This window comes from Hibiscus syriacus, unplaced genomic scaffold, assembly GCF_006381635.1.
Source record: "Hibiscus syriacus cultivar Baekdansim isolate YM2019G1 unplaced genomic scaffold, ASM638163v2 tig00112801_pilon, whole genome shotgun sequence".
Taxonomy (NCBI): domain Eukaryota; kingdom Viridiplantae; phylum Streptophyta; class Magnoliopsida; order Malvales; family Malvaceae; genus Hibiscus; species Hibiscus syriacus.
The window spans coordinates 2,003-18,333 of record NW_024063404.1 but is presented as its reverse complement, the minus strand read 5'-3'; the positions used below and the strand labels follow the sequence as shown (position 1 = coordinate 18,333).

Here is a 16,331-nt window from a genome sequence, read left to right as displayed (position 1 = left end):
TGCGCCGCAGGGGGCGCGCCTTACTGACGCGTGGCAGATTCACAGGTAAGGCGTGGCCCCTGTCCCGCGCTATACCTTATGTGGCCTAAGCGCACCCCAAGGGTCGCGCTATACACATGTGTATCCTATGTCAGTATAAGATGCGTTTTACCCCACGTGACGCCAAATCAACATTAAGCGCTGCAGGGGGCGCCTTTCTGCAAAGGGTATTAGATCGGAAAATATAGTCTGAACGATGCTGATCGGAAATATTAAATGGAAAAAGTGATTTTTCGGGAAAAACGCCAATAATAATTGGATGGTAATTTAATTCGATTAGGATGGAATAAAATTTGATTTAATGTTATATAGTTATATTTTTTATAAAATAAATAAATTTGAATTATATTGAGTTAACGAGGGATGAGATTAGATTTCAACTCAAGCATAATATTGTAAATTCTCTTTACATATATTATCTTTTTATTTTATAAAATAAAAAAAAATTTATATTCATATTGAGATTTTATCTTAAAATTTAAGTCTAATAAATTTTTAAAAAAACTTGAATTCAATCAAATATCATATAAGAAATTTAACTTTTAAATCTAACTCAAATAGATAAAAAAATTGACCTAATCTAATTTATTATCATCCCGATTTATAATTGAAATGTTCATTTGTGATAGATTTTAGGGTAGTATTGTTTTATTGAGTCACTGATTATTAAAATTATAAAATAATCTTTTGATTATAAGATGTTATTTTGTCGAGTTTATCTATTATTAAAAGCAACAAAATAGTCATCCAATTATTTATATGTTCCAAACTCGTTCTTTTCAGTTAAAAAATTAACAGTTGTTTGAGCTGGATGTTAACATACTGATTGTGATAGGATAGAAGTTTTAGATCAGATTTTGTCATATCCCAATCAACATGTGAACGTCTAATTTAGATTGTCGTCAATTTTTAATAGAAAATGACGAGTTTATAATATATGTATAGTCAAGGTGACCATTTTATAACTTTTAATAACAATAAAATCAATAAAACAACACTCTATTATTAAATATCATTTATATATTTTACAGTAAATTTTATTGATTTTAACATCTAAACACATAATATTTAGATTATAAAATATAGTGTATGTAATTATTTATAAATGATTTTTACGGAAATTACCATAAAGGACACGTCAATACGTCATTGTAGTAGGTAGTCCATGAATCGTGGTTGGTTGTTGTGGCCCAGGCGCTATATAAGTTTATAAATGCTGAAAGTCATCTCTTCCTATCAACATCAGCCGGCGGAGTTTTGTCAGATCTCGCCGTCGTACTCTTTTGGCGATGGAATCCAATCCTCTCCTACTATTTAGTCAACCATTTCCATAGCCTACTAAAAGAATCATCGCTTTTCATTTCTTCACTCAACAAAAGCTTCCATGGCTTCTCTATCAGCTACTTACCCAAAATACAAGTCCAATTTTCCGGCAAGATACGCCGATCAATTGTATGATTTATGTCTTGTTCCAAGAAATCATTCACTCATGAAAAAAGGGTCACCCGGATATTTGAGAATCGTTCGAAGTTCTAATCAAACTGAGTCAATGAAATTAACAGACATTCCTTTACTGTCTTGTCTAGAGGTTTGTTTTCTTCTTTCTTTTTTCTTACGTGATATCTTTGATTTCACCTATCTGTGATGTCTTCTTCTTTCACTTGTTTTAAGGCTATTGAGAGGCTAAAACAGAACAGAGAGAACAACAGAGGGAAGCAGCAGTTCCTGGCTATGTACTCTAGCATATTTGGTGGAATAGTAACCGATGAAGCAGCCATGGTGATCCCTATGGATGATCATATGGTTCACAGGGGCATGGTGTCTTTGATACTGCTGCAATAATGAATGGGTTAGTTCATCTTTCAGCAGAACAGATCTTCTTCCCCCCCCCCCCTAATTTAGAATCTAATTTAGAATCTTCTTTATTAACCTCTATTATGTGTTTTCTACATGCCAGACACCTCTATGAATTAGACCAGCATGTTGATCGAATCTTAAGGTCAGCGACGATGTCGAAAATTGCTCTTCCCATCGGTCGCGAGACTATTAGAAGCATTCTTATACAAACTGTAAGTGCATCTAGGTGCATGAATGGATCATTGAGATACTGGATTTCGGCTGGACCTGGTGACTTTCAACTATCACCGTCTGGTTGTCACCAACCGGCTCTTTATGCAGTTGTAATCGAAGATAAATCTCCGTTCGATTCGAGAGGCATCAAAGTAGTTACTTCGTCGATCCCCATAAAGCCTCCTCAGTTTGCCACCGTGAAGAGTGTGAATTACCTTCCGAATGTGCTTTCAAAGATGGAAGCTGAAGAACAAGGCGCATTTGCAGCAATTTGGTTGGATACTGATGGATTCATTGCCGAAGGACCGAACATGAATGTGGCATTTGTTACAAAGAAAAAGGAGCTTCTAATGCCCAGATTCAACAAAATTTTGAGTGGTTGCACGGCAAAGAGAGTTCTGACTCTAGCGGAGGAACTGGTGAGACAGGGGACGCTCCATCGAATAAGAGTCGATAACGTGAGCGTAGATGAAGGGAAGAGCGCAGATGAAATGATGCTAATCGGCAGTGGAATCCTCGTTCGTCCCGTGATACAGTGGGATGGACAAGTCATTGGCGACGGTAAGTTTCGTTTTTGACATAATTGCAATATTTGGCAACTAGTTTCTAGCATTCAATGATTCAAATCCGCCTGCATTCCAATTCATTTATTTCATTTTATCCTTGAATCTCGATTGATTAAGTGCTTTGTCCGAAAACGTAGCGTGTCCTTACTCGAACTGCATCGGAATAGTTCGATCCCAGAACACCTCTTCGAAGTCACACTTTCAGAATCTCTTTTATCATTTAGGGTTCATCAATACTTTCCTCATGTAGCATTGACAATTCCCCGCTTTATGTGTTTCTTTGCAGGCAAGGAAGGTCCAATATCAAAAACTCTCTTGAATTTTATCCTAGAGGACATGAAATCCGGTCCTTCATCGGTCCGAGTACCTGTTCCTTATTGAGGCAAAGCTTCATTCATTATCTTGCTATATATAACAAGGTTTGAATTAATGAAAAGTTCGATTAAGCTTGCGTTCAAATTCAATTACTTAACCTCACTTAACTGTGTGTTTAAATTCAAATTAAATGTCTTTATCAGGTAAGAAAAGGAGCATATATGAAATTTAATAATATAGATATTTAAAATTTTGCTCGGATTATAACATAAGCTAGAGCTCGGCTCGATTATTACCATATCAAATTTAATTTTTTTAAGTTGATCTCGAATAACTTGTAAATAATGTTATTGGTAAGTCTAAATCGAAAATGTGCACTTCATCTACTAATAATTTTATCAATTTGGATTTATTATTAACATTATAAAATAGAGGAATTAAATCATAAGTTTGAGAATAATAGAGGAACTAAAACCTGAATTAGACCTTCGGAGTCGCGCACGAACCACAGCTCGATTCATACATGCAGTGGTCAAAGGCATCGCTATCAGGTGGATGTGCCACGTGTATGCAGCATTTAACACCACGTGGTGGGTTTTGGTTGAGTCGTCCTATTTTTCTTACAAACATTCCCAAATGATTGGAGGAAAAAAAGGGAAAAGAGGGATAATTATTTTGAGATTTATCTTCCAAAAAATAAGAAGACGACGAAAAAATAACAATTTGATTTGCATTTAGAGACGATTCGTAGGATTCTCCGGAATATTCCTCAATTTCGCCGGACGGTGACCGGAATCGCATTTAAGTTTTTATTGAGTGGACGAATTGTTTATTTTTTGTGAGCGAAGATGGTGAATTATTTGGTGGAAAGAGCTACGAGCGATGCACTGACGGGGCCAGATTGGACGAAGAACACCGAGATCTGTCAAATACTTAACCATAACCCTACGTATGGGTCGCGCTTGATCCCTATCCCTCCCTCATTTTCAGAATTCCATTTGATTATAATGAACGAATCTGCTACTAATTGTAGATGTAGGAAAGATTAATTATCAAATTATCTTTTTTCGCGGGTAATTTGGAAGGGAGATTTGGTTCGTGAAGCTTACGAGGATAGCACAATTTCTATGTTTTTTTTCATTGTTCAATATTCAACTTAATCTGCTGCTCATTGTAGATTTAAGAGATATGGCATTGGTATCGTAAATTTCTAATAGTCTGAAATGATTACGATACAATATCTATGCCTACGAAAGCGTAATGTGTGCATTTATTCTGATTTTGGTTATAATTATTCGAATGTTATATCTTAACCTTAAATTATTTATCAGGCAGGTGAAAGACGTCGTGAAAGGCATAAAGAAGAAGATCAAAAGTAAACATCCCAAAGTCCAAATCCTTGCACTAACAGTAAGCTCCTGAGAATTAATTTGCACTGCAATTTTCACTTCTTTTCTACTTTTTCACACCTTGTTCTTACAAGGAAACTGAGCTTGTTTAGATTTTGACCTATGTTGTTGTAGCTGCTAGAGTGTATGTTAAAGAACTGTGGGGACATTGTCCATGTGCATGTTGCAGACAGAAACGTTCTTCCTGAGATGGTTAAAATATACAAGAAAAGGGTAGGACTGTCATGTTTTAACTCTTTTTTTTTTTTTTTGCATGTGTTTTTATTCTTATATTAAAGCTTCTTCTAAGTTCTTTGCCGGTCTATTGTAGAGTGATTGTGGGGTCAAAGAGAAGATACTGCTTCTGGTTGATACTTGGCAAGAAGATTTTGGAGGGGCAAGGGCAGTCTATCCACACTATTTTATTGCATACCAAGAGTTGTTGGTATGTTGGCTTTACGCCGAATTCTATAAAAAAAAAAGTCCCTGTATTACGTGTTTTTGGATAATTTAGTCCATTTACTATAATTTCATCATTTCTAGTCCTCTACTTTTTGTGATGTCTAATTTCAATATCGAGACTTGCTTTTTTCTGCAATTTCACTAAATAATTCGATGTAGTTTATTCTTTTTAAACATATAATGATATAATGATGTGGCATATACATTTTGATATATATATATATATATATATATATATATATATATATAGTTGGACAATTTTTTGCATATTTAAACAATGAAAAAAAAAATGTATAATACTTGTCCAACATTACAAAATTGTTAAAACGTATATGTGACATCATCCAATTCTTTTTTTTAATAAGCCACGTCAAATAAATTGACTGAATTAATGAAAAATAGGTTGATTTTAGGTTTGAAAATAAACATTGCAAAAATGCATAGTAGGAGGACCTACTATAGAATTTGACCTTTTACTTATGACTCTCATACATTCAAAACATGGCTGTTATGCAAGCAGTAGTTCTACATGGTATGACTTTTTCCCTTCAATTTTACTCGAGCCAAACTGGTTTGTCATTTCAGCGAGCTGGGGCTGTATTCCCCCAGAGAAATGAGAGGTCTCAAACTCAACCTAAAATCACCAAAATATGGGCTGCTGGGATAAGCAAGAGGTGGATGACCCTTCAGGAGAGCCCGAGTTTCCAACCCTGAGGTATTTTTGTTGCATCTCAGTTGTTTGAGTCGTAAAAACCTATGCTAATTGGACTCAGGTGCGAGTGTTGGATACCGTACATATCACACGTAGATATGATTGGATATTAGGAGGTCATATCCTCGTATCCATGTGCTGCACATAGATAGATTAAAGAAAACAAATAGTCCGAACAACATTGGTAAAAGCACGGTATCTATGTGCTGCATATGTGTTGTTTCTTCTTTTAAAACTTCACTGACTGAATGATGTTTTTGTGTTTTAATTGGAGTTTCATTTTTTAGTTCGACAGAAATTGAGAATGTGCGGAGAATTATTAATGACCTTGCAGATATGTTAAACGCATTAGATCCTAACAACAAGGAGGTATGTGTTTGCAATTTGAAAATCTAGAGAAAGGAAAGATATTTTGCTTGCTTGCTTAGACGTTTCTGTGTTGTAATGAACAAAACATATTCAGTGACCTTTCTTCTACAACTTCAGGGTGTTAAGCAGGATGACATTGTTGACTTGGTGGAGCAGTGCCGCACCTACAAACAGAGAGTTCTTCACCTCGTTAATTCGACTTCGTAAGGATGTTCTTTTCTTTTACAAAACTTCATAGCGTCCATAGTACCATTTTTATACCTCGATTACTCGATGTTGTCATCTGTTTTCATGATGCTGACATTCTTTTCTGTATGGGGTTCTTGATGCATTCCGTTAGTTTTGCTTTTACCTGGTGCTTCAGTTGATTGTGCCTGTGTTACTTGATAAAGTGCCTGGCCGTATGTCATTTTTTAGTCCAGTTGTCATAACGCGATCGCTCGCTTTAACCTCAATTTGGTCGAATGCTGGAGCAATTCAGCTATCGAACATGACAATTTGTCCTCTTTGAACTGTTTTTCACATGCATCCCTTTCTTATGTCTGAAGGGAAGTTAACAAAGTTGCAGTGGGTGGCGAGGAATGCTACGCTTGCATTTTGTCCAAAATGACTGCTCCATAGGCTCTTCTTTCATTGCTTTCCTTGCAATGTCAGTTTACGTGCTTTTTCATCGTCGTTTATGATCTATTCTAGCATGCATAGCGTATGAGTTGCATTGGTAGTCATTTTCTAACCTCTAGGAAACTGTAGGAGGAGTTGCGTGAAATACTTTTACATTTAAAACATATATCACCTTTAATTCTCTCTCTTCTAGGGATGAATCACTTCTACGCCAAGGTTTAGACTTGAATGAAGATTTGCAGCACTTACTAGCCAAGCATCAAGCAATAGCTTCAGGAAGTTCTTATCAACCAGACAATAATAAACCTAAGCCTGCAAGAGAAACTGGGAATTCCGGTGGTCATCTAGTTGATACTGGTGATATCAGCAACCAGTCTATTGCGAGGTAATTACACTTCTTTGATCTCCATTTACAATATGCTGGGAATCGTTGATTAAAAATGTGTTTACAAGTTTTTTGAAGCCTTGATAGAACTTAGTCACTTGGTTTTCTGAACAACGTTGCCTTACTGCAGGGGCTTGATTATGACGAAGATGAAACCCGTTGAACTATTTTAGATATATAGTGATTACTAGTTAATTTATGGGTTATCTGTGATTCTTGATCAGATGTTTCTGGTATCTCGAGCTTTGACAAACCGGATTTCTTTGCAGATCCATCTCCGGTGCGGATGCAAGTTCTCAACCAGGTAATACTGCTCCAGCAGCAGCGACTCCCAAAATAGACCTACTTAGTTGCAATGACTTTGATTCATCAAATGCAGATATTTCGCCGGCCATGGTTCCTTTTGGAGAAGCACAAGAAACAAGTCCTGCACCACAGCAGAAAGCCACTGTTCCATATGATATGTTCCCTGATGGTAACAACTCCTATGATTCTTCTAACACACAAGGTTTGGCTGGACAAACCAATCCTTGGACTCCTCAATTTCAGCAGCAGGAGCAGAACTTTCATGGGATCATTGGTCCTACCTGGAATAGTCAGCTGGATCAGCAGCAGCCGTCCCCTTCACCTGCCTATGGTTTGTTTCTGTTTATAATAAGCTTTTCGTGCACAGATAGATCCTACATGACAGAAAATACATCATTATGGTGTTTTCTCTTATCAAATTCATGTAGTTATGTTCTAGACCTCTTTGGCAGGCTGAATAGTTTATATTCTTGATATGCTACTACACAAAAATCAATGGAACTTACTTTTTCCGTTTTCGGTACTAGCACTACCACCACCACCCTGGGAGGCACAACCAGCAGACTGTAGCCTAATTCCAGGTGCTAAGTATCCCCAGCCAATGGTAAGCACGTACACTCAGCCGATCACAACAGGTCATTTCTCCGCAACTAATAATAATCGGGCCATGCAGGGAAGCCAGTTTGCTAGTTTTCATCCCCAACAAAGCCAAGAACCTCAGTACATGGGCATGGTTCCTTACAACCAACAAGAACAACAAATGTATGGAAACCCACAAATGGAAGCACCATCTGATTATGGCCAGCAGCAGTATCTTGACCAGCAAATGAATGGGCTATCCATTAGAGATGACAATGGCTTAATAAACTCTCCATACCAGGTTTCAAGTGCCTCTAATGTTCTACCCAGCAAATCTTCACAACCAACAACTACTCCTGGAACACCTGGTACCATGTGAAACCCTGAATTTCTTTCATGATTGTCATTTACATAATTCCAGGTGGCTAATTTGATTCCTCTTATGTCCCTTAGCCCTTTTTGTCCCCCCCTTAAATTTTCCTGAAGTTTTTTAATACACAATGAGTCGGGCTTGGATGATAGCCTGTTACTAAACTCCCCTGGAAACCCAGGAACAGATTATTGAATTTTTTCGAGTTTAGTACGTTGATCATTGATGAGTAAGGAGGGTATTAAATGTTTAGGATCGTAATCAAAACAGAAAAACTGAGACCAAAGAGATGAGAACGAGACTGCCATCAACCCGACACCACAAACTTTCCATGTAAAGACGTAGAATAAAGATCACTGATGCTAATCACGAGCGATGCATACTGCAGAAGTGGATCATCGAAACATAAACTTGACAATAATCTTTGTATTAAACCAAATTTCAGAGAAACGAAACATGTTTGGTCCAATTCACGACTGACGGGTTTCTCATTGATCAACACTTCCCAATTCATCATATCATAACAAGCAACACAGAAATTATTAAGAAATAACCCTTACAGATATAAAAAACAGAGTGAAACACACTCCAATTTGGCAAGAAAAATAACAGCCACCGACCAGAGGTGCTATTATAAAGGCATAGATATACCTTCAACATCGGAAAACAACAAGAATTAGAAACAAATGATAAATGCCAGTAACCGAGTAAATAAGTATGCTCGAATGCAAAACATTCAGAAAGAAATAGCAACATGAACATATTTTCCGTTTCCAACTTATTCAATTAATTTATCATCACTGCAGACGGTAGTACTTTATCAAGCATACACAATGCTGGCTTTCTTGACAAAATAAACTATCACCAAAATAGGCATGTCCTCACCAGTGAATGCCAGAGAGCCTTACAAATGCATGCTATAAACTATGCAAATGGTAACTAACAATAAGGAGAAGGGATTCCATGAAACAGCCCGTCACATAATTGAACAATTCACTAACGATTCTTACATTAAATAGTTGAGTTTTTCTATAAATCTAATCACATGGTGCAATTGTTCCGTACAATCATTACTCAACTATATGAACTAAGAATTCAGAGATCAAAACTGTAGTGTTAATCGCTCCATTTTCTGTATCAATAATCTTGAGTGCTGGCAATCTCAAAACAAATTAAAAAAAAATGCATTCAAGTGTTCCAATAAGAAGAGACCTTGAGGAATCAAACCCCAACTCTGAGATTCCATAGCAAGAAATGATCTGAGGCGAGCTGAAGCAACTGCACTGTGTAATGGCATCATTGACATTAAGCAGCTCAGCTCCACTGGCAATCTAAGGGAAAAAATAAACACTATGAAATTGTTATTAGTGACATGTGTCGAGCCTAGTGATTTTGAGAATTTATTTTAAAATTTTTAAAAATTAAAAAAATATTTTTTATTTAAAAAAAAAAAAGCAAATCACCCTGCATACGCAGCAGCACCCCCTTTCTTCTTCTTTTTCTCCCCCTTCCCCCTTTCCCCCTTCCATGGTAGTCGTTCGGCCAGTCGTGACCGTCACCGCCACCGCCACCGGTGTTAGCACCCGCATCGACTCCCAATCAAACCTCCGTTGACCTTTCACCGTAAGCTGCCACTGTTTGACATGGAATAGCGTTTGAAGGTTCGTCAGATTTTAAGCTATCATCGCTGTTTTTCGTCGATTTCAAATGATCCCGACGTTTATAAGCTACGCCATCACCACCATTCGAATCACTGTGTAGTTTAGCTCAAAACCCATCCTCACCGTCGCTCCTCTAGCGTTCCACTGTTGGTAACAGGTTGAAATGAAAGATTCTAGTTTTTTAGAGTTTTTTTTAATTTCATTAAATTTTTGGTTTTTTTTATAAATAAATTAAGTTTTTTTTATTAAAAATAATATTTTTATTATTAAAAAATAAAAAATATATATATAATGAGACACCTAAAAGTATAACTGAGAAAACATTAGACACCAAATCATATTTTTTGAGATAAAGTTTAAACACTTATTTTTGAATTAAGCCTTTCAAAATCGTGGTAAATATTTAGTTTTTGTTTCATTTTAATACCCAACTGTTAAAAACTTAACGCATTTAATACCTAAACTATCAATTTTGGTTCTTTTTAGTACCTAAACTTTTAATTTTTTCAAAGCTAAATGCTAATTTTTTAACAGTGGTACTAAAATGAAACAAAAACTAAACTTTAGGTATGTTTTTGAAAGAATTGAAAGTTTAAGTACTAAAACAAACTTAAATTAATAATTAATGTATTAAATGTATAATTTACCTAAAAACTTATTGTCCTTTGACCACGATGTATATAAAGATTTATTGCTATTATTTTATAATAATTTCATACGTTTAATGATTATTTTATAATTTTTAAAATTTTAATAATTAAAAAGATTATTTTAGCATGATATAATGATCATTTATATACTTTATATATGTTTTTGTTTATGTATAATTTCCATTTACATAATACTTCCACGTTATACATCCGAATGACAATGATTAACATGTTATATTTTTAATGGGTAAAACATAATAGAATAGATAGGGATGGATATTTAATTTCATTCGATGAGTTTCGACTGATTAAATCGAATTAAATTAGTTATGAATTTCCACTTAAAAATTGAGTTGATTTTGAATCGAGTAGAACTCTTTTAAACCTGAGTCGATACGGGTAAAGGGTACTTTTTTTAATTAGGTTCTAGTGAGTCAAAAATTTACCACACCTAACTTATCTAGAACATGCGAATTAACCATTTGTTTAAAGATTAATTTAAAATGTAACAAAAAAAAGATTAATTTAAAATTAAATTAATAGTTTAGGATCTTTAATGCAATTAACCCAAAATAAAGTAGATCGCATAACACATAATCAAATCTCCGTCACCGTCATCAAAATAAAAAAGGCGACAAAAGAAGAATCCTTTTCTCTCTTCTCAGGTGAACTCTTCAGGTTAGATTCTAATAAACTCTCTTTAATTTTCCTTTAATTATCGTTTGAACTAATTTCATTAATCGATATCTTATCCGATTTTATCCGTAAAAACTCAATTGGTAATTAATCATTTTCTCTGCTTGCAATTTGCTAATGGTACACACTTAATTTAGGGTGTAAAATCGCTAACAATTTTACTTTTTCTTTTCAATTTCGCAGCGTTTTGTCTCGCTGATATAAAAAGAAGCATCTTTGAATTTCCAGCAAGAAACGAAAATGCAGGTTGGCTCATATTTACGTAGTTTCTTCTTGGTTTAATTATGGATTTTTTGTGTATATCGGATCAATTAACCGGTGATTACCTGAGAATTTAGTGTGGCTTGTTGTGAAAATCAATTCTTTCATTGATTGTTGTTGTTGAAATATTTTTGTGAAGGCATCAAGAGCAAGGTTGTTTAAGGAATACAAAGAGGTACAGCGAGAGAAGACGGCCGACCCCGATATTCAACTAGTTTGTGATGATTCTAACATATTTAAGTGGAATGCTCTTATCAAGGTTGGTTCAGAGTGAAGAGTGTAAAAAAAAACATGGTATAGACATTTTTGTTCCTTTTTTCTGTCTTGAATTTTATGACTTTTTTTTCGTTATATAGGGACCATCTGAGACACCTTATGAAGGTGGAGTGTTCCAGCTTGCTTTTTCTGTTCCTGAGCAGTACCCTTTGCAGCCTCCTCAAGTGCGGTTCTTGACGAAAATATTTCACCCAAATGTGCATTTCAAGGTATGAATTCCTTGGCTTCATTACCTTTCACACCTTTCTTGAATCGTACATCATAAAATAGAAGGAAAGAAAGATGCCGCGATACTTAAGATAGTGTCCTAATCTCTTACTAACATTTGATGATTTCCCATCCCATGAAAGTTGGTGACTTTGGTTAGGCTGCCATGACCACCAAAAAGCAAAGATCTCGACGGAGAAGCAGTATTTACTCACCATTGAACCTATTAGTTTCCATACAATACTGTTTCTATGAACGTTTCATATTTTTTAACTTCACAATGTAACATTTGAGGCTGTCAATTCATCTAGACGGGAGAGAATGTTTGAAGAAATTTGTGAGAACACTTTATACCAAAAGGTTGTATGGGACTACTAAAGAATCCAGTTTCATTTCGCAAGCTTTTCTTATCCAAGTTGATGTAAGCCATTATATTCCTGCTATGAACTTCACTTAGTTACCACCAAGCTAGGAAGGAGAAATTGGATCATATGTCAGAACTCGACTCTAAAATCAATAACATTACAATCTTCTTATAATTGTATGCTCCGGATCATGATTGAGTGGTGTAATATGGTAGCACTTGATCTTTAATCCTATTGCAGTATATCATATGTATTGGATTCCAGGTTGCTCAATTGAGAATTTAGCCTTTATTTATTATTACTCTCTCGTACAGACGGGAGAGATTTGCCTTGATATATTGAAGAATGCTTGGAGTCCTGCGTGGACACTTCAGTCTGTTTGTAGGGCTATAATAGCTTTGATGGCTCACCCAGAACCTGATAGCCCGCTTAATTGTGATTCCGGTAAGTTGGTCTATTTTATGTCAATTGTGTTTCTGCTAGACGAATGGTAGAAAGATTAATTTAAACACAAACTTAATTACAAAAGTTCCCCTTTTTACTCCTTTTAAGTAGATGTTTTGTATATTATCATCATGCGAGAAAGATCTTTGATATCGAATTATGTACTTTCTGTTATGTAAATAAGAAATGAAGATGTCTACTGTGCCATCTCTCCATGGTTTCTTTTCTTTTTCCTGCTCATTGCTCTCCCATTTCTTTGAACTCTGATATATTGACACCGAAAATAAATCCGATAGTACTTTGAGCTGCTTTTGTTTTTGATTTTATCCATAACAGACACCTTTCCTATTTGTTGGCAGGCAACCTTTTAAGGTCGGGTGATATCAGAGGATTCCATTCTATGGCAAGAATGTACACCAGACTTGCTGCCATGCCCAAAAAAGGGTGAACTTATGGTGTTATGAACTGCCTTTAAACCATAAGACACGATTAATATCGGTGATTTCATTTGTGCTTTTCAAACATCGTTGTATTATCGTTTGGATATCGATATTTGCAATCTCTTATCTTATGTACGAATAAAATGAAATTGTTTTAGCTTGAGGAACCTGTCCATCCACTGACTTGCTTCTTTCACCATTAATGGTGTCATTTCGTGGCCAATTTATCTTGAACAACAATCCTTAAGAACCATTAAAGGAACTGAAGCAAGTACTTTAAAGAATAATTGCTACCTATAATCCATCCATACCTTAAACTCTTACAAGAAGCATGAGCCTTTGCATAAGCTTTAGGAGCCCTCTTTGTCGGAGTTTTTATACCACCAAGCGGGCAACTTGGATCATTGGTACCTGATACTCAACAAACCCGAAAAAATAAATTCTTTCAACAATGTATGCATAACCGAGGCAAGTTTTTAGTGTTTCAGAGAGTGTCGTGCCGCTTAGTATTAGCAGAGGGCGTGGTGCGATAGCTGCAATCGAGTATGGTGAATCGAACTTGAAAGCTACACCGGGAGCAATCCTATCCCAGACCTCTACAACTTCTTTACCAATTGCACTCTTGTCTAGATCAGTCCTTGCCACTGAACGAAATAATCAAAGAGACTCAGTAACACAAGCTATTTAACTCAACTACAATAATGTCCAAGATGACAGCATTATATTCGGTTATACAAAGAACATCACCTTCGAACACAGGCTTTATACTGTCAACACGAGCCTGCCATTCATCGTTCTCGATTGCCCATCGGAATCCCTACATGTATAACATGAAAGCTCTGTTTCTGTTCTTCATTTGATCTTCTATGCTTTCAAGAATTTAGAATTCTTTTGTTATCTGAAGACCAATGATTGGAGCAGCAACAGCATAGCGGGTATCAGCAAAGGCAGCAAACCAAGCATGCATCCAGTGGCGGATTCACCGAGCCCCATAGGGGCCAAGTGCATCCCATTATTTTGGAGAAATGGTTAAATTTAACTTGTTAAGGAAAAAAGAAAAAAAAAATTTGCAAACCTATTATTTTTAAGAAAATAAAATTAAAATTTTAGACCCCATTTTTAAATTTCTGGATCTGTCAGTGCATGCATCCCTGCATTTTCATGATGTTCACTTGAACTGTATATACCACATGTGTTACATAATCTCCAATCGAGTTTAACTAACCTCCGAGCGATACACCGGTGATTCCGATTCTCGTAGGGTCTATATCCGTTCTCTGTGTTAAATAATCTGCAAGCTTTATCAAATCCCACACCTGAAAAATGAAAACCTTGTATTAAACCAGAACACACTGGAAATTCAATCATGACAATCCTGATTAAGTTAGAGGAAGTAAAATGGTTCAAGAAGAAAAAGAAAACTCAGAGGAACTACCGTGTCGAATATAAACGGCATCGTATCTCTTTTAATCCATGAATGAAACTAGAGCCTGTGCTTCAAAATTATCAGTTAATTAAAACCATGTCAAAACTACAGGAAGATTGGATACAGAATACGCACATCTTGATAGGTAGTGAGATTGCGAGCACGTTCACCGGGTACCGAGAGTCGATAGCAACGGCGATGTATTCCCTCGAAGCACATGGCTGAAACAAAAACCAAAGGGAGAATGAAGTAAAAATGATTGAACACTCGGTAAAATAAGAGCTAATAAGGAAGAGGAAACGTGTAGCTGCTCCCTCGATCAATGGCCGCACCGACTCTTAGTTCGTGCCGGAACTGTGCAGAAAGACAACAGCAGGCTTTCTTTTCAATTTGTTACCTTTCAAGCTTAAGATTAACAGGCAACTTCCCTTGATCTCCAGCCTTTCAGCAATAGCCGTAAAGTAATTAAGCTTTCTTCACATGCATGCATGCATACATACATACATACATACATACATACATACATACATACATACATACATACATACATATGTACGTACGTACATGCATGCATATGTATATACATACATATGTGTGTGTGTAAAATGCTAGTAAGAAAGAATCCCTATTACCTCAGTGTGCACATACAACTTCCCCTCGTGAACTCGTCCCTTAAAATTTTTAATATCAGCCTTCGGACAAAATTACACTACCTTTTTCAAAGAAAATATTATCTAATATACACTGAAAACCAAACCATTGCTCTCAGCTGACTGCTTATAACACACCCATTTCTGTGAAAGAGAAAAGAAAGCAAAATGACCTCCTCTCTTAGGGTTGGTGGAGGAACTTGAAACAAAGGATTTTGCACTCGTTTTGCAGGTTCCACAGTCAAAGGAACTAAGATTTTAAGAAAAAGAAAAGGGTTTTTGCAAACATACTGATATATAAAGTAAAAGAGATTATATCGTTGTAGTATTAATTTAGTGTTGTTTAAGGTTTGACCTTGAGGAGCTCGTCTGGTGCGAAGAAGATGAAGGAACTGAGACCGAAGCTTGTCAGCTTCATAATTAACAGCAGTACTGTGTTCGATTCCCAGTGCTCCATGGCTCAGCCAGAAGAAGAAGAAGAAGAAGAAGAAAATGGCTGAGAAAATAGAAGAAGAAGAAGAAGAAGAAGAAGAGATGGTGGTTTCCATTATTGATTTGGAGCAAAACAAAGAAGGAAATTGTTGTTTGTTTGAGTTTTGAAATGGTGGGGTATTTAAGTTTGCATGTTGGTCAAGAATCGCAACGTAAGCAAATTGCAATATAACTAGGGTAAACTATCCATTTAGTATCTACATCTGTAAGTTTTATTCTATTTTAGTATTTAAACTTTTAATATTTCAAAATCATACTTAATATTTATTTTTCATTTAATTTTAATACATGTCATTAAAAACTTGACGCGGTTAGTACTTAAACTACCAGTTTTCATTTATTTTAGTACCTAAACATTTAATTTATTCAAAATTTAACGTTAAATTTTAAACGGAGTACTAAAATAAAACAAAAACTAATAGTGAGTACTATAATGAAACAAAATCAAAGCTTATGGTTTTTAAATTTTTTAAAAATTTAAGTACTAAAACTAATAGTTTAGATACTAAAAGTGTAATCTACCCATATAGCTATTATGTGCTGTGATCAATATTGACATTATCTGCTAGCCAAACGCCCAA

The 16,331-nt window shown here is 35.7% G+C and overlaps 1 protein-coding gene and 3 pseudogenes across 1 annotated transcript; 3 read left to right on the top strand and 1 right to left on the bottom strand.

The window, feature by feature from the left end:
* Window positions 1-1,287: 1,287 nt before the first annotated feature.
* Window positions 1,288-3,092, top strand: LOC120183713 (annotated as a pseudogene).
* Window positions 3,093-3,730: 638 nt separating this feature from the next.
* On the top strand, window positions 3,731-8,308 carry LOC120183692 (annotated as a pseudogene).
* Window positions 8,309-11,125: 2,817 nt separating this feature from the next.
* Window positions 11,126-13,279, top strand: LOC120183682 (protein PEROXIN-4-like). The gene is made up of 6 exons (XM_039188343.1): window positions 11,126-11,171; window positions 11,373-11,435; window positions 11,590-11,709; window positions 11,807-11,935; window positions 12,613-12,742; window positions 13,102-13,279. Exons 2-6 carry the CDS (start codon window positions 11,430-11,432, stop codon window positions 13,188-13,190), a joined length of 474 nt encoding a protein of 157 aa, XP_039044274.1. The 5' UTR covers window positions 11,126-11,171; window positions 11,373-11,429; the 3' UTR covers window positions 13,191-13,279.
* A 31-nt stretch (window positions 13,280-13,310) lies between these two features.
* LOC120183742 lies at window positions 13,311-15,758 on the bottom strand (annotated as a pseudogene).
* Between the last annotated feature and the right edge of the window lie 573 nt (window positions 15,759-16,331).